The 27,244-nt window shown below is 39.7% G+C and overlaps 1 protein-coding gene across 3 annotated transcripts in view; it reads left to right on the forward strand.

Moving 5' to 3' along the window:
* UPP2 (uridine phosphorylase 2) overlaps positions 1 to 27,244 on the forward strand; it is a 43,596-nt gene that overhangs the window by 10,438 nt on the left and 5,914 nt on the right. Inside the window, exons 3-6 of one of the 3 annotated variants that reach the window (XM_077153896.1) lie at positions 2,767 to 2,925; positions 7,275 to 7,389; positions 11,049 to 11,258; positions 13,234 to 13,380. In XM_077153896.1, the coding sequence (XP_077010011.1) occupies positions 2,767 to 2,925; positions 7,275 to 7,389; positions 11,049 to 11,258; positions 13,234 to 13,380 (631 nt within the window). Of the gene's footprint in view, positions 1 to 2,766; positions 2,926 to 7,274; positions 7,390 to 9,591; positions 9,733 to 11,048; positions 11,259 to 13,233; positions 13,381 to 27,244 lie in introns of those variants that run through there. The other 2 variants (XM_077153897.1, XM_077153898.1) reach the window with 2 other exon arrangements.

Here is a 27,244-nt window from a genome sequence, read left to right on the forward strand (position 1 = left end):
ATCTAACTGGAAAGGAGACTGCAAAATAAAATTCAATTATGTGCCCAGAAAGAAGGGGAAACAGCTAATCAATCTCTGCCAAATTCACTGGATGAATCAATCAACTGAAAAATATGGTGAATAATCCTTTGACGCTATCCATTTAAACTCAACCACCAATACATGAATCTCTTTTACAAGATCACTACCTGGTACCCTCTAATCTCTTTCCAGAAATTTCAAGTTACATTGAAAATCATTATTTTATGAGACTATATGTAATATATAGATTTAAGAGGTGCTTGCATTCCTTTGCTAACATACAGAAAACATAAACTGCAGTAGGATGGGATTAATCCAAAATGGCAAAGTTAACTCAGACAGTAGGGATATTTGAAAGTGAATCTGTTCTGGCAAACTTGTAATGCCTCTGAGTCTTCCTCATTACATTTATATCTTCTGTGATAAAACCAGGACAAATGATCATTTTTTGGGGGGGGGGGGCGTTAATAATAATCAGTGACTCTTAAGGTCAATGTTGTTTGGGGTTCTTCAGCCACATTTTATTCTCATTAAAGTGGCTAGACTGAAACTTGCATCTAGAAGTGATACCTAATATGTCTGACTGAGGAGTAAGGCTTCAAGAACTAGGCTACTTCTGTCGGTACATATCTTCTTTAGGTCTCTGGGAACATTTAGAAATTCCTGTTGATTACTGCCAGATTTACAGTTCAAAGAAGAATTCAAACCACACGCTATTCTAAAATCTGTTTGGGTTCTGTGGTCAACCTGAATAGTTGTAATTTACATTCATTGGCACCACTCAATGAGGTTTTCTTAAAACTACTGTACATTGTTAAAAAAAAAAGCTTCCTCATACTTAGATCTCAAGCAAAGTATTAACTATTCATACCAATGGGGGAAAACGTCATGAATAATTAATAATATATTTAAATACTAACTTAAGCCATGGTTTCATCCTCTTTGCTACCCAGCCTTTATGGCTTACTTCCATGGCAGAATAGTACCAACTTTAGGCCCTGTCAGGGAAACTTACAAGAAGGCACAGAAAAGACAATAATGAAGTTAGAAGAGAATCAGAGATTCTGGATGGAAAAATAATTACATTCTATAACTGAGAATGAATGCAGCACAAGAATTATTGTTAAATGGAAGCAGAATAAATCATGCAATCGGGCTACCCAATAGTTATAGTAAATCATTTGTGAATGGGGCTCCTTCTCTACAGTCTAAGAAAGACCAGGCCCTCCTTCTGGTCCTCTGCCAAATGCTGCCCACATCAGTCAGGCACCACCAACTGCTTTTCTTTTTTCTAGGATTTCAACTAGTTTCATTTGTACTGCATTCTGCAATACAGTAAAAATAAACAAGCTCAAAAGTCAGACCAAGGAAATTGCTAACGTAGTATGAAAAATAATAGCTACCACTTGTTGACCACTTTCACTGTGCCTGGCTTTGTGCTATGTCCTTTGCCATGTTCGTTTCATCCATACAAAATCCTGGGAGGGGTACTGTGTTTTTCTTGTTTTGGAGATGACCCGAGGTGACAGAGATTAGATGTGTGACATTAAGCAAGTTACTTAATCAGCAGAAGGGGTGAGCCAGGTGTACCTAACCTCAAAGGGCAGGCCCTCAACACTCCATTGCCTTACCTCTGCGTTTTGGAGCCTCTTCAGACCCTGCGCCCCTCACTGCTTTCCTTAAGGCTGTCTGACTTTTGGCCGTTGCCTTTCTGGGGGCTGCGCCATCCTGGGACTGTGACCGTCTGCTGTCACCCATCCTCTCCATTGCTGACCCCTGGTGAGTTCCCAGCCTATCGCTCATCCCCACACTTTTAGGCCACTCTGATCCTCTCTGGAGTCCACTTCTCCCATCCCTGGGGCTGATGTACCCCTAACAGATCATTGCCCAAGCAGCTACCAGACAATTTTACTGCCATATTTTATTCGATTTGTAACACCTTTCACGATAACACCCATCTCAATTCCTGAGATGCTAAAATATAAAAGAAAAAAGAAAACACAGATCTTTAGAGTTGGTACAATATGATCGTGAGAATTACTGTCTCCAATGATAAGGCTTCTTCCGAGACAATTTCTTCCGAACAAGAAGTTGGAAGGTATTGATAAGATTCCATTAAAGTGTTACCATGTTATATTTATGGTTTAACATAAGTTGAAACTTATAGTTGGGGATGTGGAATCAGAAAACATGTTTAAAATGCGTAGTTCTTCTTTTGTTCCTATTACTTGCATTCTGTACCCTCAGTATTTATATATTAAGCAAATATCTGCTCAAAAATAGGTTAAATATATCAACTTAAGATGCTAGTTAATGTTCACCATAAAGAAATACACCAGGGATATCTACTTGAATAATATCAACACTTGCTTTGATTTAGTAATTAACTTTTTTTTTCCCGGACTAATTTAGTACCTTAAACTTTGCATCTGGTTAATGATGAAAATTAGCCAAGTTATGAATATAACCTGCAAAAATGTACATATATTGATATGTAAATTACTGAAAAATAAAATTAAAAAGTAGAGTTGAAATCTGACCCTTGGTTCATATCCAGGTTACTATAGCAGCTAACATTTATTTATTTATTTATTTTATTTATTTATTTATTTACTTTGTTTATCTGTTTGTTTTGTTTTGGGGGAAGTGCACATGGATCGGGAATTGAATCCGGGTCTCCAACATGCAGGCGAGAATTCTACCACTGAACTACGCTTGCACCCTAATATTTATTTTTATTAACAGTTTGTCTGCGTTGGTGGGAGCCCGAAAAGAATGAAAGCATTTGCACTGTTTATGCACAAAGAGCTTGGATTTGAGGAAAGTGGAGAAGACATAAAAGATATCTGTGCTGGGACAGACAGATATTGTATGTACAAAACTGGTCCTGTGCTCTCCATCAGTGTAAGTACTCAAAGGTTGCACTTCAGTAAGTTATGGGCAAGCCAGGGAAAAAGGGTAGAAATGTCTGAATAAAGGCGTTCTTTTTCCTCTTTTGCTTTGCATTCTTATACTAAATGCCCAGGTACATTCATTATTGGAAAAAGTCCCGAGGGCAGAACACAGCATCCAGTGCCACTTTAGTTTAGCTTATTAGTTACCACTTAGCTATTCAAGTTGGGAGAAAAAAAGTACACTCCCTCTCTCTTTAACCTGTAACTGATTAACCCACTGGTAATTTTTGCTCTTTCATCCCTTATCCAGTGTTGGGAGTGTTGAGCTTTTAGTATATAGGGGCCAATTTTCAGTATTGCCAAAGCGGTATCATTTAACACTATAAGCTGGCTGTAAAGCTGCTAATGCAGTTCCAAGGACCTGCTGTGAATTGCTCTCCTGTACTCAGAATACATTAACAGTGTCCTAAGACAAAATACAAATACAATTATTTGCAACTTTAGGGAACACACTGACCATTTGCCCTTGGATTCAGGGTGGCATTCAGTTATAAGAGTATATATGCATGTGCACTCAGTTTGCCTTCCTAAGCCTGGCCTCTCAGGACAGGTCTGCATTTCTTAGCAGCAGCTCTGAGCTGTCTTGTATATGGATATTGCAGCCTTCAAAAGAGGCATGGTTAGGCATGCCAGGGGATAGGGGAAGAGTCTGCTGCAGAGGTGTGACAATTCTAAGGAGCCAAGTTAAAGTGGCTCCTACGCAGGGGAATAATCACCATCCCCCAACTACTCTATAGGACCTGGTGGTGGAGCGATGGCTCATTGTGGCTGGAAGGCTAGGGTAAAAAAGGGAGCATTATGCAATTCCAATGGGGGGAGCTAAGCCCATCTCCCCTTTGAGCCAAGAATGACTGAAACCTCCTTTGAGTTCAAGTGGGAGAATCCATTAATTTATTAAACAAGCAAATTATAGAATACCTACATTAGAAGGAAGTTGAATATCCTCTGATCTTGGCAGATCATGGCTTGCTTTTTTTAAAAAAATATTTTTATTGAGATATCTTCATGCACATACAGTCCATCCAAACTATACAATCATTGGCTTACAGCATCATGACATAATTGTGTATTCATCACCATGATCATTTTTTAGAACATTTGCATTACTCCAGAAAAAGAAATAAGAAAAAAGAAAAATCTCATACATCCCATAGCCATTATGTCTTACCCCTCCCTCCATTGACCACTAGTATTTCAATCTACCCAATTTTTCTTTACCCCTTCCCCCCCCACATTATTTATTTTTCTTTTGCCCTTAATTTTGTACTCATCTATCCATACCCTGGATAAAAGAAACATCAGTCACAAGGTTTTCACAATCACACGGTCATATTGTAAAAGCTATATCGTTATACAATCATCTTCAAGAATCAAGGCTACTGGAATACAGTTCAACAGTTTCAGGTACTTCCTTCCAGCAACTCCAATATACCATAAACTAAAAAGGGATATCTATATAATGCATAAGAATAACCTCCAACATAACCTCTCAGCTCTGTTTGAAATCTCACACTGAAAGTTTATTTTTGTCTCATTTCTCTTTTTCCCCTTTTGGTCAAGAAGGTTTCTCAATCCTATGATATTGAGTCCTGGCTCATCCCAGGAAGTCATGTCTCATGTAGAGGGGAAGCAAATGAGTTTACCTACCAAGTTGGCTTAGAGAGAGAGGCCGCATCTAAGAAACAAAAGAGGTTCTCTGGGGGTGACTCTTAGGCATAATTTTAAGTAGAGTTAGCTTCTCCTTTGCAGGAATAAGTTTCGTTGGGGTGAGCCCCAAGATTAAGGGCTCAGCCTATTGAATCGTTTGTCCCCACTGCTTGCAGGAATATCAGGAATTCCTCAGATAGGGAAGGAATATTTCCTCCTTTCTCCCCAGTTCCCCAAAGGGACTTTGCAAATCCTTTTTTATTCTCTGCCCAATGCTTACTAACTTGTGCTTGAATCCTAGACTAAAAATATTTGTTTTTTTTGCACAGTAAATGGGTAAGGACAATAAAATAAGGTCTATAAAAACATGAAACTACTAAAAACAAGCAATAAAACTTCAGATTAAAACATAAAAGCAGTGGTAGACTGATTTTGTTGAAAGCAGCAGTAGACTGATTTTGCTGTCCTGTAGAGGAAGACGATTGCAAATATGCATTGTTTTAGTTTGTAAGCTGACAGAATGCAATATACCACGAATGGAATGGCTTTTTAAAAAATTACAAGTTTACAATTCTAAGACTGTGAAAATGTCCAAATTAAGGCAAGGCTATAAAAATATCCCAACTAAGGCATCCAGGGAAAGATACCCTGGCTAAAGAAGCCCGATGATATTTGGGGTTTCTCTCTCAGCTGGAAAGGCATATGGCTATATCTGCTAGTTTTCTCTCCAGTCTTCTTCAATGGCTTCCCCAGGGGCATTTACTTTCTGCATCTCCAATGGTCTCTGGCTGTGTGGGTTCTATTGGCTCAAAAACTTTTTCCGAAATGGTTCCCTCTTAAAGGGCTCCAGTAACCAAACTCACTACCTAGAATGGGTAGAGACACATCTCCATGGAAACTATCTCATCAAAGTTGCCACCCACAATTGGGCGGGTCACATCTCCATGGAAACATTCAAAGAGATCCCACCCAGTAATATTGACTAGGATATGACTACCCCCCACAAGATAGGATCAGAATTAAAACATGGCTCTTTCTGGGGTACATAATAGCTTCAAAATGGCACATGCATCATGCTCAAAAGTCAGCCAATTAGAAATGGACCTTACTAGGTGGGCATCTGAGTCCCCTTTCTTGAAGATTCTTCCTTTGTAATAGTTTTTGAAATGTATGTCTGTGTGTGTGTGTGTGTCTGTGTGAAAAAGAGAGAGAGAAATAGAATGATCTTAGCAGAAACTGCAAGCCCTTTTGTCATTTCATCTCCGTGTCACATAATGAGTGATAATCATAAACCTATCAAAGTTCATTTGGAAGCAACCTAACAGATCAAACTGTAATTTATCCTCTTAATCTACAGTTGATGGAAATGAGACTTAGAGTGTTTACTCTTTAGTGGCAGAGCCACTATATATAAGGTTTGTTTCCTATCTCCAGAGGCCTGCCATGTCTTTGACGTTGGGCATCTGAACTTTTGAGTTCAGAACTGGGGAACTCAAAAGTGCACAGTTTCCATAGTTTTTTATACTTGATGGTGAGAGGCAGAGGACTCAGAGGAAACATCATGGTCCCAGCTTCATCTATTCTCCGGATTTGTTAACAAGAGAACTACTGGCAAGCATCACCTGGCTGCCAAGATACCTCTGGTGCTATTCTGGACAGAATTTGTTTTTGCATCCCAGAGCAGAATACATCCAGGGCTACATTAAAGGAACACATTTGATGGTCAGCTGTTCCATTAGGAATGAAATAGCCACAGATTCTAAACTTAGCTCCAGCTACTACAAATTTGCAGCATGGAGGATCTTGGAGAATTATTAGTGCAACCAGCAGGAGTTGCTAAAGCCACGAGGCTGTGGATCCTGATCCGGGGACACTGATTCAATTGTCCTAAAGGCTGAGGATGGCTGGGGTCACGGTCACGGTCTATAGCAACCTGACACCATCTTCACGTTTAGTATGCACTCCAGACTAGGTAGGGGTGTAACCCACATCTTTATCCTAGAACCGTTCAGAATTCACACAGAATTAGGAGCAAGTGAATAAAGCTACATGAGAGCCATGAAATGAATTTACTATTTCCATAAGTGTGGTGGGAAATAATTAGTGACATGGCGACCAAACTATATTTCCTCAAAATCAAGTCAGTCTTGCAATAAGCTTCATCGTTTTTATTGCAGTACCACTTGTTGAATTTTTTGTTTGTTTGTTTGCTTGCTTGTTTGTTTTGGGAAGTGATGGTCAGGAATCGAACCTTGGTGTACTGCATGGCAGGCAAGAATTCTACCACTGAACTACTCTGGCACCCCCTCAAAGCATCATCTTAAAGAGCCCTGTGAAGAAACGAGCAGTGGCATTGCCCCGAGGCACTGGTACTCTTCGTACTTCCCCATTTGCTGCTCTTGACGATGAGGGCTGAACTCATTTTAACTGGCAGGGAGAAGCTTCTCTCTGATCTTCACAGATGGACACATCCATCAGCGTGTCATGTAGGCATCAGTTAGAGTTGACTTATGATCTCCTCAACATTGGCAAAGTTGAAATGATTATGTAAATTTATCTGAGGGTTGTTAACTTGTAATGAAGGAAGAAAATATGTCCTGAGCATTTATCAGTTTGCGAGATGTGTAATAATTTTCTCTCTTCTCTCAACAGCATGGCATGGGCATCCCCTCCATTTCTATTATGCTTCACGAACTCATCAAATTACTTCACCATGCCCGGTGCTATGATGTTACTATAATCCGAATTGGCACATCAGGGGGAATAGGTGAGATGGATTGATTTCCACCATTAAAATTCAGTGATTCTTCCATACAGAAGAGCTGCTAAAATACACCAGCATACATAGAGTCCAGCAGAAACCCAGATGGGCAAAAAAATGTCAGGAGACTGCGCTTGAAGGAATGTAAAGAAATCTACCTATATCGTCTTTTTTCCTCTCTTTGTTTCTTTTTTCCTTTTTTTCTTCATGGAAATATGGAGGGAGAGAAGTCACAGCTTATTGCCCAGGTGGTTTTAGGTTTTCATAAGGGGATGAAGGATAGAAGAATTGCTAAAGAATATATTTTGATGGTAAGAGTACGTTTTAGGGGTTAGAGTAAATTTTGAAGCAGAGGAATTTTGTAAGTGATAGACATAAGTGCTTTCAAGTAAAAAAAATAATCACAAAGATTTTCTTTGATCGGCTTAGTAAGCAATTTCATAGCTATTAGGAAAACATTGTTTTTAGCTCATACCAATGCCTATATCCCATTTCTCAGCTGTCTTTTCCTCCTCAACACACCAGAAAGTGACCAGGCTGGGCCTTTAGGGAAGGGCCAAGGGATATTTCTGAAGGCTTCCTCTCCTCTTCCTGGGCTAGTGAGGCAGCTGTAAAGGAGCCCTATTTAAACTACCATACTGGGCTGAGGGAAGTTTTGGGGAGTTCTCTTTTTCCAAGTTTTTCTTAAGGAGTAGATTTTGTCAGGTGTGATTTGACTATATCATCAAATGCAAACACAGACAGGAAAGGTCTGATTAAAGAGTGACAAGAGGGAATGGGAACTGTAAAAGGGCTGTGGTTTTGGAAAGGAAAAGATTTTAGAGTTATTGTACATTCATAGAACAAGAAAAGATCTTTGGAATCCTCAAAGAACTAGAGAAGCTATTTGTCCAGAAACCTGGCCTGGACCCCACCCTTTCTGCTGTGGTGGTACAGGAACAAAAGTCCAGCCAGGCCCCTTACAGATGGGAGACAGAAGGACATCTGTGGATGTCCACTCAGAAGAAGAAGGAGAATATTAGCAAGCACTGTTAGATTATGCATCCTTCTGGACTGAAGTTTATTTGACAATATCCCCAATAATCAATAGTAGGGAAAAATGCATTTGGAGATTGTATTAATTTCCCATGGCTGCCACAAAAAGTACCACAAACTAGTTATCCTAAAACAATAGAAATTTATTTCTCTCAAAGTTCTGGGGGCCAGAAGTTTGAAATCAAGGTGTCAGCAAGGTTGATTTCTTCTCGAGGCTCTGTGGGAGAATCTCTTCAATGCCCCTCTCCTAGCTCCTGGTGGTTGCTGGCAATCTTTGGTATTCCTTGGCCTGTGGACACATCACCCCAGGCTCTGACTTGTTCTTCACACTGTCTTCTCTACTGTGTCTCTGTGTCTCAAATCTCCCTTTCCTTTCTCTGATAAGGACACTGGTCCATTGGAATTAGGGTCCACCATAAATCCAAGATGATCTCATGCCAAGGTCTTTAATTTAATTCCATCTGCAAAGACCCTATTTTTAAATCAGGTCATATTCACAAGTAACAGGGGTTAAGACTTGTACATATTATGGGGGGGGGGGGCTCTATTCAACCCACTTCAGGTTCAGGGATCAACTGGATAACATTGTTATTAAGGCCACTCAGAATTATTGGGTTGTGGGATACAAGGCTCTATCTGCACAGGCCATGCCCATGCCTTGTACTAGCCTGATTGCTGTGGTTGCCACTTGATATTAGTGAGTATGAACATGGGTAAGGCATGCTGTTGACCACCTTAGAGAAGACCTTGGATTCTAGGTCTTTTCTGCCATAGCAACATGATAATACACAGCACATAGGCTATATCAATGTCATGGTGGAGACCTATGAATGGTGCTGGTGTGGACACCACTGTTTTGAAGTTTTGTCCCCATTAGGACTCTTAGCTGATCAAGTGGTGTGCGTTTGTTTTGTTTTCAACTGCATTGCATTAGGGGATGAAGAGGTACAGCTTATTCTTTTGCTGACATCACCACTTTTTTTCTTAGATGAGCCAACATACTCTGCTGAAGGTAAAGTACTCAGTTAGTAGCATTTTGGCTGTTGAGAAACTTTAGTAAAAACTTAAAAAATGTTTATGTTTTTTTATGCTCTAACATGTAAATATCATGCTCTAACATGTAAATATTATGATGTCAGCTGAAGAACCCCACTGTGATGCCCACATATTCAACTTCCTTTTCGGTCACCTTCCTATTCTTAGGACATTTTAAATAATTCAGGGAGCCACCTGTTTGACTTATTCTTTGGAGCCATGAAGGTTCTGTCATCAGAGATTACCTTAGGTCTCTTGCTGAGTCTTCCAGAATGTTCTGTAATTAACTCTTTGATCAATATTAGAATTTATATCACCTAAAAGGATATGGATAGTCTCTACAGTAGGGATTGGCAACCTTTTTCTGTATAGGACCAGAGAGTAAATATTTTAGGCTCTACAGTCCATATGGTTTATTTTGCAGTGTCTCAACTCTGCTATGGTAGTACGAGAGCAGTCATAGACAATATGTAAAAAATGAGTTACTGTGTTCCAGTAAAGCTTTATTTACATAGACAAGCGGTGGGCTGGACCTAGCCCATGGGCTATAGCTTACAGACCTCTGCTCTATGGCATCTCTATGGAAACATTTGCTCATTCAAATAATTTTTTTTTGACAGGCACAGTGCTACATTGAGCAGACATTCTCCTTGCCTTTATAGACCTTATTGTCTAACAGGAGCAATACCAGTTTATTGTCTTCCAGGGAAATAGACAAATAGTAATTACAAAATGTATGATGAGCATTAGAACAAGAGAATCTAGGGTGCTATTCAGACATATCTTCCTTATCTAAGACTTTAAACAGAAATAAGGAGGAATCAAAAGCTGGGTCAAAAGCTGGTCCTAAGGAAATTTAATGTAATCTATCTATGTTGTCTTTTAATTTTCTTTTGGTTTTCCCTCTGTGGATTGAGACCTTCTGAAAGAAGTGGCTTCAGCTGACCCCTGAAGGAGGAGTTGTTGTTAGTCTGATGAGAGGGGTGGGGGAGGACGGGAGAGCATTCTAGACAAGGAGAATAACAGTTTCCAGAAAAATTTCTCAAATAAGCCTGGGTCAGGTGAGCCAGCCAGACTGTATCAATGGAAGATCAGTGAGCTGACAGGTCTGATTTACATGGGATTGGTGGGGAGAAGGATAGAGAAAGGAGAGAATCTTTGTGATAACAATCAGAAGGAACAGAGTCTAGAGAGGCAAGGAAATTATAGTAATCAAGGCCTTATAGAAAAGATTTAAGTATCAAGTAGTCACATCATTTTATGAAAGCTACTTGCTGGGAGCCTCATGGAGTTTATTCCTGACCTATTTTATTCAAACTTGGACCCAAAGGCCGGCACTAATTTGCATGTCCAAAAGTCATGTTTGTCTTGTAATCTAAACCCCCTCACACTGTAAAGGTGAATTTGGGAAGACAGCAAATATAAATACCTGTTCTGCATGTTATTATTGAGTTTGGAGAAGAGAATACTTTAAATTAGGAAGAATCACTAGCAACTAGCCTTATACATAAGCAGAGTACATATCATACTTTGTGTCAAAAGTAAACTCAAAACGATGTTCTTCTGAAATCAGCTTACCTATTCCTACGTTTTAGGGATTGCGCCGGGGTCTGTGGTAATAACAGACACAGCTGTGGACTCCTTCTTTAAGCCCCGGTTTGAACAAGTTATCTTGGGCAACATTGTCACCCGAAGCACTGAACTTGACAAGGAACTGGCTGAGGAACTGCTCAACTGTAGCAAAGAAATTCCTAACTTCCCAACCCTCATTGGACATACCATGTGTACCTACGATTTTTACGAAGGTGAGAATAATTTCTAAACTATGAAAGCAACAGAAAATTGGCAGCAACTCGTTGTTATTCAAACCATAATTTGTATTAAAAACTCCACTTCAGAAAATTAATAGTTGAGGATTAAAAAAGGAACTGAAACACCTTTTTTTTTTTTTTTAACTTACTAAAGCATAGGAACGTAAGGACATACAGAGAGACAACCATAATGAATTTATATTGAGAGTGGGTTTAATCCTCCAAGAAAAAATTGAATACCGAAATGCAGTTACGGATGTTAGCAAACTTACTTCTGTTTATGCCTTTAGTTTGAATCAATGACTCTGGGAGAATGGAAACCTGCTAATCCTATGTTTCTGCCATTCACCTATACTTCAAAAGGGATCTGGTACCCAATAGGGAGTGGGGACCAGGAAGCAGCCAGAAATGCCTGGGGGAGGAAATCCCAAAGGGTGGTCTCAGAGTAGTTCTTCTACCTCTCAGCCATGAGTCAAGGGCTGCCACACCAAGTTTAGAGGCAACTTGAAGGTGACTGCAGAGTAGCAGCTCTTGCCTGGAAAAACAAAACAAAACAAAGGACAAAAAAACAAAAAACCTCAAGGACAGACCCTGTTCATTCCAGAAGAAAGAATCAAAAAGGGTTGGTACCTAGCCTTGGAGAGCATTCTGGAAATCTTGTAGTATAATTGTGTTTTAGTATTGTCATATCAAAATGCATATCATTTCATTATAAAATACTTTGGAAGAAATCTCCCTTTGGCTCAAAAGTTAGAGTATTATATTAATTTTTTTAACTATATATATAGATATATATAATTTCAGTGTATTTTCTTTGACCTGCATTGTATTTTTTTAAATGTGAATTATTTTGCCAACATTCTTAACAACACCAAGATTTTTAGCTTCTTGAAATAGCATAACATCACATAAAGAATGTAAAATAATATATGTGTGGTAGCCCTGGCCAGCCCCAGCCCAAGTCCAGGACTCTGTCTGCTGGAGGTGAGGTGCGGCTGCTGCACTCATGCTGGGCAGAGCCTCTGTCAGCGCCCAGGCACTCACTGTCACTAGCTGTGTGGCTTTAGGGGCATCTTTTGAATCAGCTTAAACCACACTTCTGTGAGCAGTGTTAACAGGAACTCCTAAGAAGAAAAAAGCAAGGAGAAGCAGTGAGGGAACAGCTGGATAAGATAGAAGAAAGGGAGAGAAAAAGAAGATTATGAAAATACTGGATGGAGACAGAGTGCTGTTAGCCCATTTACCTTGGCTGGGGCCATGCTGGAATGGGGAGTGGAGAAATTCCATTCCTGGTGCGTACAGGCTGGTAGCACAGTATTAGCATCAGGCTTTTCTCCACTTCCTGTCCCTGTTTGTAAGTATAGGTGAAATTAAGTGATGAATGAACTAGGGCAGCGTGGAAAGGAGAAAGATCACAAAGGGGCAGCACGCAGCCCGAGAGGGATGTGGAAGGTATGAAGACAGGCAAATGGATTGTCTCTATATAGCTACTAATGTCAGGATGAACGTTCAGAAGCCGCAATATGTGTAGGCCCAAGTGGATTCAAGCTGCCCAAACCACTTTCTAGATCCTTAAGGAACTTAGGAGCACTATTCCGTCTTGAAGGCTCTTCTTCAACCCCAGAACCTGTCCCCAGGCCATCTCCTAGTTACTGAAGCAACTTGAGTTCAGTCCTTAAAGGACAGAGCCCTCAGTGACCCCTCGCCCCATCACTCGGCCCCAAGGAACAGCTCTGGCTGCCGTGGTCACTCAATGGTTACTTGCCGAGCTGGGGCTCTCAGGCCATGGGGACTCCTCCCTTGCTCCTTGCTTGGTATAAAGATGCAGACATCAAGCTTTATCCTGCCTGGGGAGCAGCTCAAGAGTTAGAGATGACTGCAGAGTGCTCTGGCCAACAGTAAGCCTGTCAGCCACACTGCGGCCACTTAGGGGACATCAAGTCGTCAAAGGTTCTCCATTCTTTTCCAGGCCAGGGACGATTAGATGGAGCGCTGTGCTGTTTCTCCAGAGAAAAAAAGTTAGATTACTTGAAGAAAGCATATAAAGCTGGCATCAGGAATATTGAAATGGAATCTACGGTGTTTGCGGCCATGTGTGGACTTTGTGGTCTAAAAGGTAAGCTTTTCATTGCAGGCCTAAGGTCAGATTCTCCTCTCAGGTAGTTTTTCTTCACTCCTCAGGAGAAGCAAAGGGACTCCAGCTATACTTTCTTTTGGGTTGAATGCGTGTCTTATGACTGTTTTTAATATGCTTATAATATGCATGAACTAATAATGTCTTGTGAGTGGGCAGGACATTATTACCATTATGTAGATGAGGACAACAAACCTCAAGTGTCCAATAGTGGCATCTATTTTCTGTTACAACTGAATTTATTGAGACATGATTTAAATAAAATATTCCTGAAATAGTCCATTAAAAGGACACATCAGTGGAGTAGTATATTTTTAAAATTAATTTACCTGCAGTTTTACTTTTCCCAACTTTTTACTTAAAAAAAAATTAAAAATACAGAAACGTTGAAAGAACAGTATAATGAACACCTATATACCCTTCACCTAGTTTCAGGGCTTTAATATTTTGCCACTTCTGTGCTCTCTCTCTCCACACACACACACACACACACACACACACACACAGACCACATATTCACTTAACAAAATGAATCCTGTTGTAGATGACTTGCAAGTATCTTGATACTTCACTCCTGCGTACCTCAGCAGCATCTCCTAAGAACAAGGAAATTCTTCTACTGACCACGATACTATTATCATACCTAAGAAAAGCTAAGGAAAGTAAAACTAATTCATAAATTTAAATATAGAATGGATTACATAATATCCATTCTATATTTAAATTTATCCGATTTTCCTAAAAAGATCTTTGATAACTATAAAACTTATCCAATGTCCAGTTAACTTCATGCATTGTATTACTTAGTTGTTTTGTCTCTGTGCTCTTTTAACCTAAAAGAGTTTCACTGCTTTTTTTCTTTCTCCAAGGCCTTGTTGCATAGGCACATCCTAGATTTGTCTGATTGTTTCCTCGTTGTGCTGTTTAACTTGCTCCTCCATACCATGTATTTCCAGTAAACTGTTAAGTGAGGTCCTAGGTGATTAGGCAAGAACACTTCATAAGAGATGGTGTAGACTTCCTATTGCATTATATCAGGTGGACATAACGTGACAACGCCACAATATGATTAGTGCCAGGCTTGAGTACTTGGTTCAAGCAACAACTGCCATATCTCCCCATTGAAAAATTAAAGTTTTCTCTTTGTAACTAGCAAGCAATCTCAGGGATGATAGTTTGGCATTGTGTGCCATCCTTTATGCCAACTGTTTTTTAGCATTGGTTGCAAAATGGTGATTTTCTGATGCTCTCATTTCTCCTACATTTATTAGCCAACATTCTTCTTTAGGAAGAGATTTTCATCCTCCAACTATTTCTCTCTTTCCTTTCCTTTCTTTCAGAGGGAGGTCACTATAATTTTGGGTATTTTTAAAGAATCAGTATGTTATAAACAATTGCTATCATTATTCCTTTTGATACTCAGATTATCCCAAATTTGGACAGGCAATGCCCCTTTTGGAGTGCTCTTTTTGATATAATCCTATTCTGTCCTTGAACACTTTCCTCTTGTGGGACATAGCAGGAATAGGGGTCCAGTTTTATTTTCGTTGCCTCAAATCTGGAATCAGCCATTTCTCCAAGAAGCCCTGTTTTCTTTTGATGGAGAATCATATTTAGAAGCTAAACATGGGTGCTGCATGAATGCTTAATTTTTTGTGTGAACTTATTCCAATAGAATCACCAACCTTTGCTCATCACCAAGAAAATTTATTGGAATAAAACATAATTTTCACAAGCACTAATCAGCATAACTATTCTTTGTGGTTTTAAATTATTTTCAGAGTCAGCCTCTAGATGAAAAATTATAAATTTCATTGATAGAAAAGTGAAAAGCTACAAAGTAAAGAAAAAATTGTTTATAAATTCACCATGAAAGCTTCAGCTCTCAAGTGGAATAGCACCATCTTAAAATAATATTTTTTGCATGGGAGGCAGTCCCTAGATGTTAACAATGATGTCCAGGAAAATGTCAGAGCAACTTTTCTCAGACCTCATGGTTTTGCATTTCATAAACAATGAGCTTTTTCAGAAAAAAAGTTCATAAGATATGTATTGTTTCAAATCTGTTTTCTTTTTAATTAATTTTTTTATTTCTTTAAAATACCAAAAAAACACCAAACGCAAACATTCATAACTTTTGATCATTCCATTCTACATATACAATCAATAATTCACAATATCATCACATAGTTGCATATTTATCATCATGATCATTTCTTGGAACATTCAAATCTGTTTTATACAGTGCCTATTGGGAACATAGGATGATATTAAGAAGGCAGGTTTTTAAATCAGATCATTGCTTCATAATATTTTATCTTTATCATTATCTGTGCAAGAACCACAGGCCTGAGCGTGCACGCACTTGGGGACATAGCAGTGAATAACCCAGACACATCTCTCTGTGCTGATAGAGCTGAGATTGTGGGGAGAAAGGCAAGCAATAAAGAGATAGATAGATGATAGATAAGATAAAAGATAGAGATTGAGATAGAGATGATGGATAGATAGAGATTAGGTAGAAAGGTAGATAGATATAGACAGATAATATATGATAGATAGTACAGATAGATATAGATGAGATAATAGACAGATAGGCATAGACAGAGAATTAGATGGGTAGATATAGATTAAATAGAAAGGTAGATTGAGATAGATGATAGATGACAGAAGATGCTGAAGAGTGCAATGGGGAAAATAAAGCAAGGAAGGATAAAATATATCACTGGGTAAGGAGGAAAGATATAATTTTAAATAGCATGATCAGGGCAGGTGGTGGTGATGCAATGGCAGAGTTCTCACCTGTCATGCCAGAGACCCGGTTCGATTCCCAGTGCCTGCAGTGTGAAAAAAAAAATATATATATATATATAAATAGCATGATCAGGGTGCGCTGAGAAGGGTCATTTACATAAGAGCCATGACTCTACCTGGGGGCAGAGCATTATGAGCAGTGTGGATCTAAGGCCACAGGGCAGGGGCGTATGGGGTGTGTTGGAAGAACAAGAGGACCAGCATGGCGGGCGGGGAGTGGAAGTAGAGTGGTAGGAGATGGGGGGGGGTGCAGATTGTATGGGTCACTGTGAAGTCTGTGGCTTTTACTCTGAACGAAGTCAAAAGCCATTGGAAGGTTTTGAGCACAGAAGTAACTGGATCTGGCTTGTGTTTTCAGAGGATCACTCTGCCTGCTGGGTGAGAAGAGACTGATGGATTCAAGGGTAGAAGCAGGGAATGAGTTAGATGAGTTACTATTGCAGTAATCTGGGTGTAAGATGATGGATCAGTGTGGTAGCAGTGGAGATAGCGAGAAGGAGTTAGATTCTGGATACATTTGAAAGGCCAATCCAACAGGATTTGCTGACAATTTGGCATGAATTCTGAGAGAAAGAGTAATAAAGAAGGATTCACAGATTAGGGCCTGAACATTTGGAAGGAAGAATTAAAAGAGAAAACTGGGTGAGCATTTGGAGGTAGTAGACATTCAAATGGAGGCCAGAGAAGGAGTTGGATTTATGAATCTGGGGTTTAGGCAAGAGGTTTGGGTTGGAGAGGTAAAATTGGAAGTGGTCACCCATAGATGGCATTTTAAACCATGCAATTGATAAGATCAATTAGACACAGACAAGAAAAGGACCTTAAGTAAAAGTTAAAATCTGGGGGAGGTGAGGAAGAAGGAGCAAAGGAATCTGAGAAGGCATCCCCATGGGGTGATGCATGAAAATTTATCCTTAGAGTCAGTGAATTTTAATACATCTAACTACAAACAAAATGTATGTGGTGCAATTTCTAAAAATACATTTTAGAAAAAAGTTATAGAAAACGGTTCCTCAGTAGAGATTAATTGTAGAACCTTAACAACGTAACATCTCTCAGAATATAAGCAAACACATACCCTCATAATATAGGAGAGAAGAAAAACAAATGCATCTTTGTCCTTTTCAGAAGGTCATTCTTAATACCCTCTTTCCGCTTTCTTCTCCACACATTAGTGGAGCCTGAGCAAGAGTCCAGTCTGCACACAGCCTGCGGGGACACCTGGACTCAGGTATTTCTGCTCCAGGAAATGCTTCAACACATTTATTTATTAAAGAAACAAGTGATTATTGAGTCATGTCTCTATCCAATAGGTAAATAGAGTAGATTCTGGTAACCATTTAGGATAATCGTAAAAGTCCTAGTCACTGACATGCTGCCCTGGTGTCAGTTTGGGATAACCATCAATTTTTCCTTAAGAAGCATTGACTGCCACCTGCATAGGGCTCTGTGCTTGTGAACACAGAGCCGAGACTCAACTGAGTTTGCCTCTCCATAAGGGCAATGCAAAACCATAGGGAAGTTGTTCTGTTAGGAGAAGTTTCCTGTCCTTGCTGCAAATCTTTGTGACTTTGCTCTCTCTGCCACCTGCACCTACTCCTCTTAGACTCTTTCCTCTACTACCTTTCTGTAGTTCGTGCTCCCTGCTGTAGTTTCCTTTTCTGCTGCTGCTGCAGCTGCTGGTAGCCAGCAAATAGTTCTCTTCCAGGCCACGGCTGCAGCTCTTTCATTGAGCTGACCCCCACTGGGCTGCCAACATTCATACTGACAGGTGAATCTGTATCTCCATAATTTGGTAATTTTGGGATTTATTTCTGTCCAAATTTCTTCACGGTGGCAGGGGCTCTTTATTCCTCTCAGAAGCCACTATTTCAAAGGTGGATTCCTGGTACAGTGCCCCCAGGAAGATCAGCCACTTAGAAAACAGACAAAATCCCACCTATATGATGCTGTTATGTCCCATCTTTCATCATCACTTCCTAACATCCTTCCCATGCTACAGAAAAGCTTGGAAGCTGGCACCTGGCACCTTTTGATTTTAATCCATTTATAGTGCACTCTGTGTGAGCCAGGAGAGCTTGCTTTGGGCAAGCGCTGAGAGTGCAAGCACAAGCAGCTGTTGAAACGGAGGAATTTATGGAGGATATACTAATGGCAAGAAACATTGGAAAATAGGATTCCCCTGGCTCCAAGAGCTCAGGGCTTACAGGTGGCCACTGGCCTCCCAGGTCCTACAGCCCCCACTGGTGATGGCTTATCACCCCCTGTCTCTCCAGGCAGCCTTTTCTGAGGGACTTCTATGTCATGCTCTCTGAATTCATACTAAGATGATGATGCATGATGGCTTCTACTTATAAATAACCTTTTATTTAAACAAGGATCTCCTAGAGCTTTAAGGGTCAGCAAGTTAGGACCCTGCATCCACCTGGCAGAAGGAGGTCTTTGGTCCATGTGGATCACTACCTCTTATCATGACAATTAATATCAGGTCTCACCATAAATCTGCATGAATACTGTTCTAGTTTGCTAGCTGCCAGAATGCGATATATCAGAAACAGAATGGCTTTTATAATGGGGAATTTATTAAGTTGCAAGTTTACAGTTCTAAGGCCATGAAAATGTCCCAATAAAAGCAAGGCTCTAAAAATGTCCAATCTAAGGCATCCAGGGAAAGATACCTTGGTTCAAGAATGCCGATGACATTCAGGGTTCCTCTCTTAACTGGAAAGGCACATGGTGAACGTGGTAATGTCTTCGAGCTTTCTCTCCAGGTGTCTTGTTTCATGAAGCTCCCCTAGGGGCATTTTCCATCTTCATCTCCAAAGGTCTCTGGCTGCCTGGGCTCTCATGGTTCTTGTGGTTCTGCTGCTTCTGGTCTCTCTCCAAAATGTTTTCTCTTTTAAAGGATTCCAGTAATGAAACAAGACCCACCTGGAATGGATGAATCACATCTCCATCTAATCAAGTTAACACCCACAATTGGGTGTGTCACATCTCCGTGGAGAAAGTCTAATCAAAAGATTCCAACCTACATTATTGATAGAGATTAAAATAAACTTTTGCTCCCACAAGATTGGATCAGGGTTAAAACATGGCTTTTCTTGGGATTCAAAATCCTTTCAAACCAGCACATATACCTAAACTAAACTCTCTTGACCACAATCATGGCATTCACCTTCATATTTTTGCATTACATATTTCTGGTCTTTTAATATATTAACATATATTAATTTACACATATTACTGCATGGAGGTATGTATTCATTATCTCTCCATTCAAATATAAGCACTATGAGAGCAGGAACTTCTTTATCATTTTCATTATTTTATTCCCAGCCCTTAGAATAATACCTGCCATATTGGAAGTCAGTAAATATTTTCTGAATGACTTAAGGAAAGGAAAAATGAATGTATGAAAAGAATGGTTACTGGACTGTTCTTTGTCATGGAAAATGGCCATAGCAAACTCAAGTGGATCCTTTATTTCCCAGTCACTTTAGCGGCTTAGAATTGTCCCAAAGACTTAGGAATACCTCCTAACTATCCAAAGTAGAGGAGTCAAAGGCTTGAAGTTGAGTCTCCCTTTACTGTAAGGTTCATGCAAATACTTTTCTGCTATATTTGTAGAAGAGGCCCTGGGTTTCTTGGTATTTGAAGGTGGACAAATTGCCCACAGGGAGGCCTAGAACACCCATTAGTAACTGTTGTTATCCTGAGCTCCTTATCCTAGATAAAAGTAGCAGAAATCCATTGTTGTTTACAAAGATTTGGGTCAAGAGAAATAGTAGAATTCACCAAATCATTCTTCATCCCAAGCCTGAATCTTCAGAATAATGTAAACCCACTATACAATGCTGAACAGATGCATTCATCTATCAGTTTATATTATGCATCTATCTCCTTCTCTCTTAGAATAAATCTACTTTAATTACACCCCTGACATTTTGATTAAAGATGATCATTTTTTTCATTGTGGACTTGTGATAAGTTCAGTTTGTATCCAATTTCTAGACACTGCTGCCTTTTTAAAAAAACTTTCTAATTGCATAGTGTAACATATATACAAAGCAAAGAAATAAAAAAGCAACAGTTTTCAAAGCAGTCCTCACAAATGGTTACAGGACTGATCCCAGAGTTTATCATGGGCTACCATATGATCTTCTCAGATTTTTCCTTTTAGCTGCTCCAGAATGTAGGAGGCTAGAGGGCTTAAATACTTTGTTATCATCACAATCAACTTTTTTTTCCTTCTTTTTTTTTTTTTTTGTGAAAAATAACATATATACAAAAAAAGCAATAAATTTCAAAGCACTGCACCGCATTTAGTTGTAGAACATATTTCAGAGTTTGAAATGGGTTACAATTCCACAATTTTAGGTTTTTGCTTCTAGCTGCTCTAAGATACTAGAGACTAAAAGAGATATCAATTTAATGATTCAGCATTCATATTCATTTGTTAAATCCTGTCTTCACTGTATAACTCCACCATCACCTTTGATCTTTCCATCCTTCTCTTTAGGGGTGTTTGGGCTATGGCTATTCTAACTTTTTCATGTTGGAAGGGTCTGTCACTAATATGGGGTAGGGAGATGGAACTATCTGATGTTCTGGAGAGGCTGGGCCCTCTATCAGGACTTATCTGGTCTAGGGATGCATCTGGAGGTTGTAGGTTTCTGGAAAGTTACTCTAGTGCATGGAACCCTTGTGGAATCTTATATATTGCCCTAGGTGTTCTTTTGGATTGGCTGGAATGGCACTGCTGCCTTTTGACATGAACTTGCTTGCACTGCAATATGTGAAATCTAATATTTATCTAAGATTAGGTTCTACTTAAATCTCCTATGTCTTTAGTCATTTGTAGCACTCACAGTAGCTTTTCTTTTTTTTTTTTTTTTTTTAAATTTTTTTATTAATCAAAAAAAAGAAAAGAAATTAACACAACATTTAGAAATCATTCCATTCTACACATGCACTCAGTAATTCTTAGTATCATCACATAGATGTATGATCATCATTTCTTAGTACATTTGCATCGATTTAGGAAAAGAACTAGCAAAACAGCAGAAAAAGATATAGAATGTTAATATAGAGAAGAGAATTAAAATAATAATACTAATAATATATATATATATAAAAAGGAAAAAGAAAAAAACAAAAACAAAAGATACAAACACACAAACAAACAAACAAAAAAGCATATTTCAGGTGCAGCTTCATTCAGTGTTCCAACCTAGTTACATTACACTTAGGTATTATTGTGCTGTCCATTTTTGAGTTTTTGTATCTAGTCCTGTTGCACAGTCTGTATCCCTTTAGCTCCAATTACCCATTATCTTACCCTGTTTCTAACTCCTGCGGGTCTCTGTTACCAATGATATAGTCCAAGCTGATTCTCGAATGTCGGTTCACATCAGTGGGACCATACAGTATTTGTCCTTTAGTTTTTGGCTAGACTCACTCAGCATAATGTTCTCTAGGTCCATCTATGTTATTACATGCTTCATAAGTTTAGTCTGTCTTAAAGCTGCATAATATTCCATCGTAGGTATACGCCACAGTTTGTTTAGCCACTCGTCTGTTGATGGGCATTTTGGCTGTTTCCATCTCTTTGAAGTTGTAGATAATGCTGGTATAAACACTGGTGTGCAAATGTCCGTCTGTGTCTTTGCCCTTAAGTCCTTTGAGTAGATACCTAGCAGTGGTATTGCTGGGTCGTAATCCATTCTGCCATTCTATGTCTTTTGATTGGGAAATTCAGTCCATTAACTTTTAGTGTTATTACTGTTTGGATAATATTTTCCTCTACCATTTTGGCTTTTGTATTATATATATCATATCTGATTTTCCTTCTTTCTACACTTTACTCCATACCTCTCTCTTCTGTCTTTTCGTATCTGACTCTAGTGCTCCCTTTAGTATTTCTTGCAGAGCTGGTCTCTTGGTCACAAATTCTCTCAGTGACTTTTTGTCTATAAATGTTTTAATTTCTCCTTCATTTTTGAAGGACAATTTTGCTGGATATAGGAGTCTTGGTTGGCAGTTTTTCTCTTTTAGTGATTTAAATATATCATCCCACTGTCTTCTAGCTTCCATGGTTTCTGCTGAGAAATCTACACATAGTCTTATTGGGTTTCCCTTGTATGTGACAGATTGTTTTTCTCTTGCTGCTTTCAAGATCCTCTCTTTCTCTTTGACCTCTGACATTCTAACTAGTAAGTGTCTTGGAGAACGCCTATTTGGGTCTATTCTCTTTGGGGTGCGCTGCACTTCTTGGATCTGTATATTTAGGTCTTTCATAAGAGTTGGGAAATTTTCAGTGATAATTTCTTCCATTAGTTTTTCTCCTCCTTTTCCCTTCTCTTCTCCTTCTGGGACACCCACAACACGTATATTTGTGCGCTTCATATTGTCATTCAGTTCCCTGATTCCCTGCTCAAGTTTTTCCATTCTTTTCCCTATAGTTTCTGTTTCTTTTTGGAATTTAGTTGTTCCATCCTCCAGTTCACTAATTGTAGCTTCTGTCTCTTTAGATCTACCATTGTAGGTATCCATTGTTTTTTCCATTCTTTCTTCTTTGTCCTTCACTCCCACAAGTTCTGTGATTTGTTTTTTCAGATTTTCTATTTCTTCTTTTTGTTCAGCCCATATCTTCTTCATGTCCTCCCTCAATTTATTGATTTGGTTTTTGAAGAGTTTTTCCATTTCTGTTCGTATATTCAGCATTAGTTGTCTCAGCTCCTGTATCTCATTTGAACTATTGGTTTGTTCCTTTGATTGGGCCATATCTTCAATTTTCCGAGCGTCATCCATTATTTTCTGCTGGTGTCTGGGCATTTGATCAGATCTCCCTGGGTGTGGGACCCAGCTGGTTGAAAGGTTTTTCTGTGGAATCTCTGGGCTCTGTTTTTCTTTTCCTGCCCAGTAGGTGGCGCTCGTGGCGGTCGTTTGTCTGCGGGGCAGTCGGCCCGGGAAACCGCGCGTGGAGGCAGGGGTCGCTGGCCGTGGCTTGGGGGAGTGCCGGTCAAAATTGCCCAGCTGGCCCGAGACGCCAAGCGTGACGGGAGGGCCCCGCTATCCAATGTTCCCAGTCAGACAGGGGAGCCACGTGCGTGGAGGGGACCCCAGACGCCAGCCACCCCAGCCGGGAAAACGTGCACCCCTCGGGTATCTCACAGCAGTGGATTCTCCCTACCCGTTCAGCCGTTCCAGAATGGGGTACGCTGTCTTTTTTTGGTCTCTGTCGTGACTCCGGGAGCTGTTTTGTATTGTTTCTGTTTCTTTAGTTGCTTTTCTGGAGGAGGAACTAAGACCCGCGCGTCTTACTAAGCCGCCATCTTCAGTAGCTTTTCTTTAAAGGAAGAATTCAGTGTTATTTCTCTTGATGGATATTGGTAACTTTGGGGATATATTCAGTCTTCATAATATTTATTACTCTTCAGTGAAAAAGAGCAGAATCTTGACTTTAATTCTATTTTTATATTCTTCTGCTGGTCCCAAGAGGATATTGGGCTGTAATCATTTATAAAGTAAAAAAGATATTACAATAAGGATATAAAGATTATATTCACTCTGAAGCTGGAACATTTCTTGACTCTAAAGTAGAGAAAACTTAGAATTTTATAAAACCAGTACACAAGAGCATGAGGCAACCTATTATAGTTTTCTTCACATTCACAGGAGAAAAAGAAATACAGGCTCAGAGAGGTTAAGTAACTTTCTCATGTTTGGACAGTTAGTTAATAAGTGGCCGAGCTGCAATGTGAACCTAATTCTGTCTGACTGAGGCCCCTTAGCATCAAGCTATGCTGCTTCTTCCCAGCAGCCTCACCATCATGCACAAGGTTCAGTTTCATGATAGAAGAACCAAAATGCTGTACCATTAAAAATGTCAATGCTGCTTTTTTCTATTTTAAAAGTTGTGAGCAGGTAGTTGTGCTACTTCAAGAGGCAAGCCCTAAGGGCTGAACATATACCGGAGAGTTTTGTATTAGAATCCAAGAAAATGTTAAGCTGATACTTATTCAATAGCACACATAACCATTCTTTAGTCCCCAAAATCATATTTGGGAAATCAGACTAAGTAAATGGTAGGTAATTCAGTTGGTACTTATACAGAGACAAGATATTTTAAAAACAATTTGTTTCTTTTTGCTCCTTAAGTTTTTTGCATTTCTTCAATCAAGGTCAATGTCTATAGTTCTGTATGATTTGTTTTAATTCCACCTCCCTACAGTCCACCTCCCTTTCCTACCGCCAACACACTCACACTTAAAGAACCATTTAGGGCCATTGACTTATCCCTTGTATGGTTGGTATTACTGGTGACTTGTTCTCCCCTGTCCTCAAAGAGGCTTCCAGTCTTCCCCTGCTTGAGGATCCCTTACCTCCCCCTGAGGTAAGGGACGCCATCCTCTGTCCACCTTGACTTCTGCCTGATTGGGGGGTCCAGCCTCCATCAGAAGCTCAAACCTCCAGGGTTGCATCTGGAGGTCTCCACCTGGAGATGACAGCATGGTCCTCACACCAACAAGATCATAGGAGACACACAAACTCAGAATCTCAGGAGCTCAGGAACATCTCTGAGACCAAACCAAAGAATGAAATGAGGACTAAAGAGTAAGTGACTTGCCCAAGGAAACAAGGCTAGACCAAAATAGAGATGAACTAGAACTGAGAGCTATCTCCTGAACCACACTCTCTCAAGTATTCCATATGGTGTGCAAAAGCAACGTATTTTTCTATTGAAAGATTATTTGTATTTTCACCCATCTGAAAAAGCATTAGTGGCAGCTTACAATAAAAGATGAGTGTATAATAATATCATTTAAACAAAGGTAAACATAATAGACATACATTTAAAAGAGCTGCTGAGAGGCTATCCAGGAGTGCAGTATTTTAGATTTAGCTCTGGGATTCCCGGTGGTCAAGTGGAAAATGGAAAATACTCTGGGTTGCACAGATCTCATTATGTGAAAAAAAGGAAGGGTTTATGGTTTGTCACAAGACAAAAACTTTAAAACAAACGTTAACCTTAAGTGATGTTATCAGCAATATTTTAATGGACAATGCCTTCAATAACACTTTTAATAAAGATGTGAAACAGTTCTTCATAGTCATAATGCTTAATGTTGGTTCTAATTAAGCATTTCTTTGGGACCCAAAGTATTAGAGTCTAGGTGTGAACATTCCTGGTAACTTGATTTTATTCAGAGCTAGTGATTAAAGGTTTAAAGAGATAATTTTCAAATATTAATGTGAAAATGATTAAATTGGGAAGTTTTTTTAAAAAAGCACAGATTCACTGTTCTCCCAGTCCCCTCATTCTGATTCTGTGTACCTGGGATACAGCCTAGGAATCTGCATTGTTAAACTCTGATTCTGATGTAAGTCAGTGGACACATTTTGAGAAACAACTAAGTAGAACAAGTTGTTCTTACACCCATTAGTTTTGACCAGCCGCTTGAATATAAATTTTCTCCATCTGGTTTTTGATAAACTTCCAACAGCCTGAGATTGATGTCTCACAAGAGATACAGTCAGTGAAAAGCTCTGGATTGTTGATTAAAAAGAGATTGCTATGCTTTATATACCAGGCATACAGGGAACAAAGGTGGTGTTTGCTTAATAAACTCAAGCCTTGAGAGGCTAAAGGAGCCATGAGAGGGAGGAGGAATGGACATAAGGGACATGCTGGGAACACCAAAGCTAATCTTTGCTGCTTTGCCATTTTCCAAAAGCTACCCTGTTTGGCTTCCACTGTGCACCTGGGTGTTTGTGCCCAACCCTGCTAGCTGTGCCCTCCACTCATGTGTAAACCAGTGGAGGCCCATTCTGAATCCGCGTAGTGGGGCTAAAGCAGGTGTCCCTTGGGAGTCCTTGGATTCCTAAGGATTCACAGGTGGGCTTCGGGGCCTCTGAGGCCCCTGAAATTGCACATGAATATTCTGAGTATATAAGCATATGTGTAATTTTGTGAAAAGAGATTCCAATGATGAATTCCATCAGATTCTCAAAGGCAGCATAAATGATCCCAAAGAGTTCAAAATGTCTTGGAGTTCCTGGTGCAGCTCGGGTTGTGTTGAGCTCCATCTCCAGACCTGTGTGCTCCCATCACTTCCTGGCCTGAGCTCAGCGAGCTGACAGCCTTCTCGGTGACAGCTAAGTTACTGAGTGTCCCTCCACAGGAGCCACCCTCCCTGCCCAACCTGAAGATTATGGTAGGAAAGCTCAGGCTTAATTTCAATAAATTGTTGTGGGTAAATAATCCCTTTTAATTGCTCACGGAAACAGTAATTTTAGGTGACAAGTTATTACATGCTACTGGTTAATGGGGTCTGCAGGGTCAAGAAAACATCACTGAGATTGCTGCGACCTGTTCTTTTCTGTCTTTGGCATCACCGGTGAAATCTCCAGAAAAGACATTTAGTAAAGTCTGCTACTGCTCTGTGAAAGTACAGAGCACTGGTTTCCTTTCATCCTTCTGCCAAGTAAAGGATTAGAGAAGGACTTTCAACTTTTCCTTGCTACTGCCAGCCCATGTCAGGCTTCACAGACTTGCTGATCATTAACTTGAAAAGCTGGGGAGCGTCTTTAGTTCTCCTATTTGCTTGTTTACCTTTACAACCAAGTGAGTTTTGAATAAATAAGGGATTAGGTGATGAAATATTTGACTTAGCCCAAGTTGAATATTTTCAGTTCTTTTCACTTCATTGAACAGGAGGGTCAGTTTGACACACAGGTCAGGTCAGGTTTGCCTAATGGTTCACTCTGTGCCTGCTCAGAGGAGGAGTAGATGGAAGCTAGGAAGCTCTTCTCAGCCGTATTGGAAGCTGGGGGCTGATAGATTATTTACTAGCTGTCTCACAGTGGGCCATTCATTTCACCTCTCCAAGCCCTCATTTCATCATTCATCAGAAGGGGACAACAATAAAACCTAGCTCATGGCACAGCTGTAAGGATTAAATTATATCATAAATGCCAACAAAAAGCAAGAACTAAAACTAATAAAAAAGTGAGCATCTACTATGATTAC

This window comes from Tamandua tetradactyla, chromosome 3 (assembly GCF_023851605.1).
Source record: "Tamandua tetradactyla isolate mTamTet1 chromosome 3, mTamTet1.pri, whole genome shotgun sequence".
Classification (NCBI taxonomy): Eukaryota; Metazoa; Chordata; class Mammalia; order Pilosa; family Myrmecophagidae; genus Tamandua; species Tamandua tetradactyla.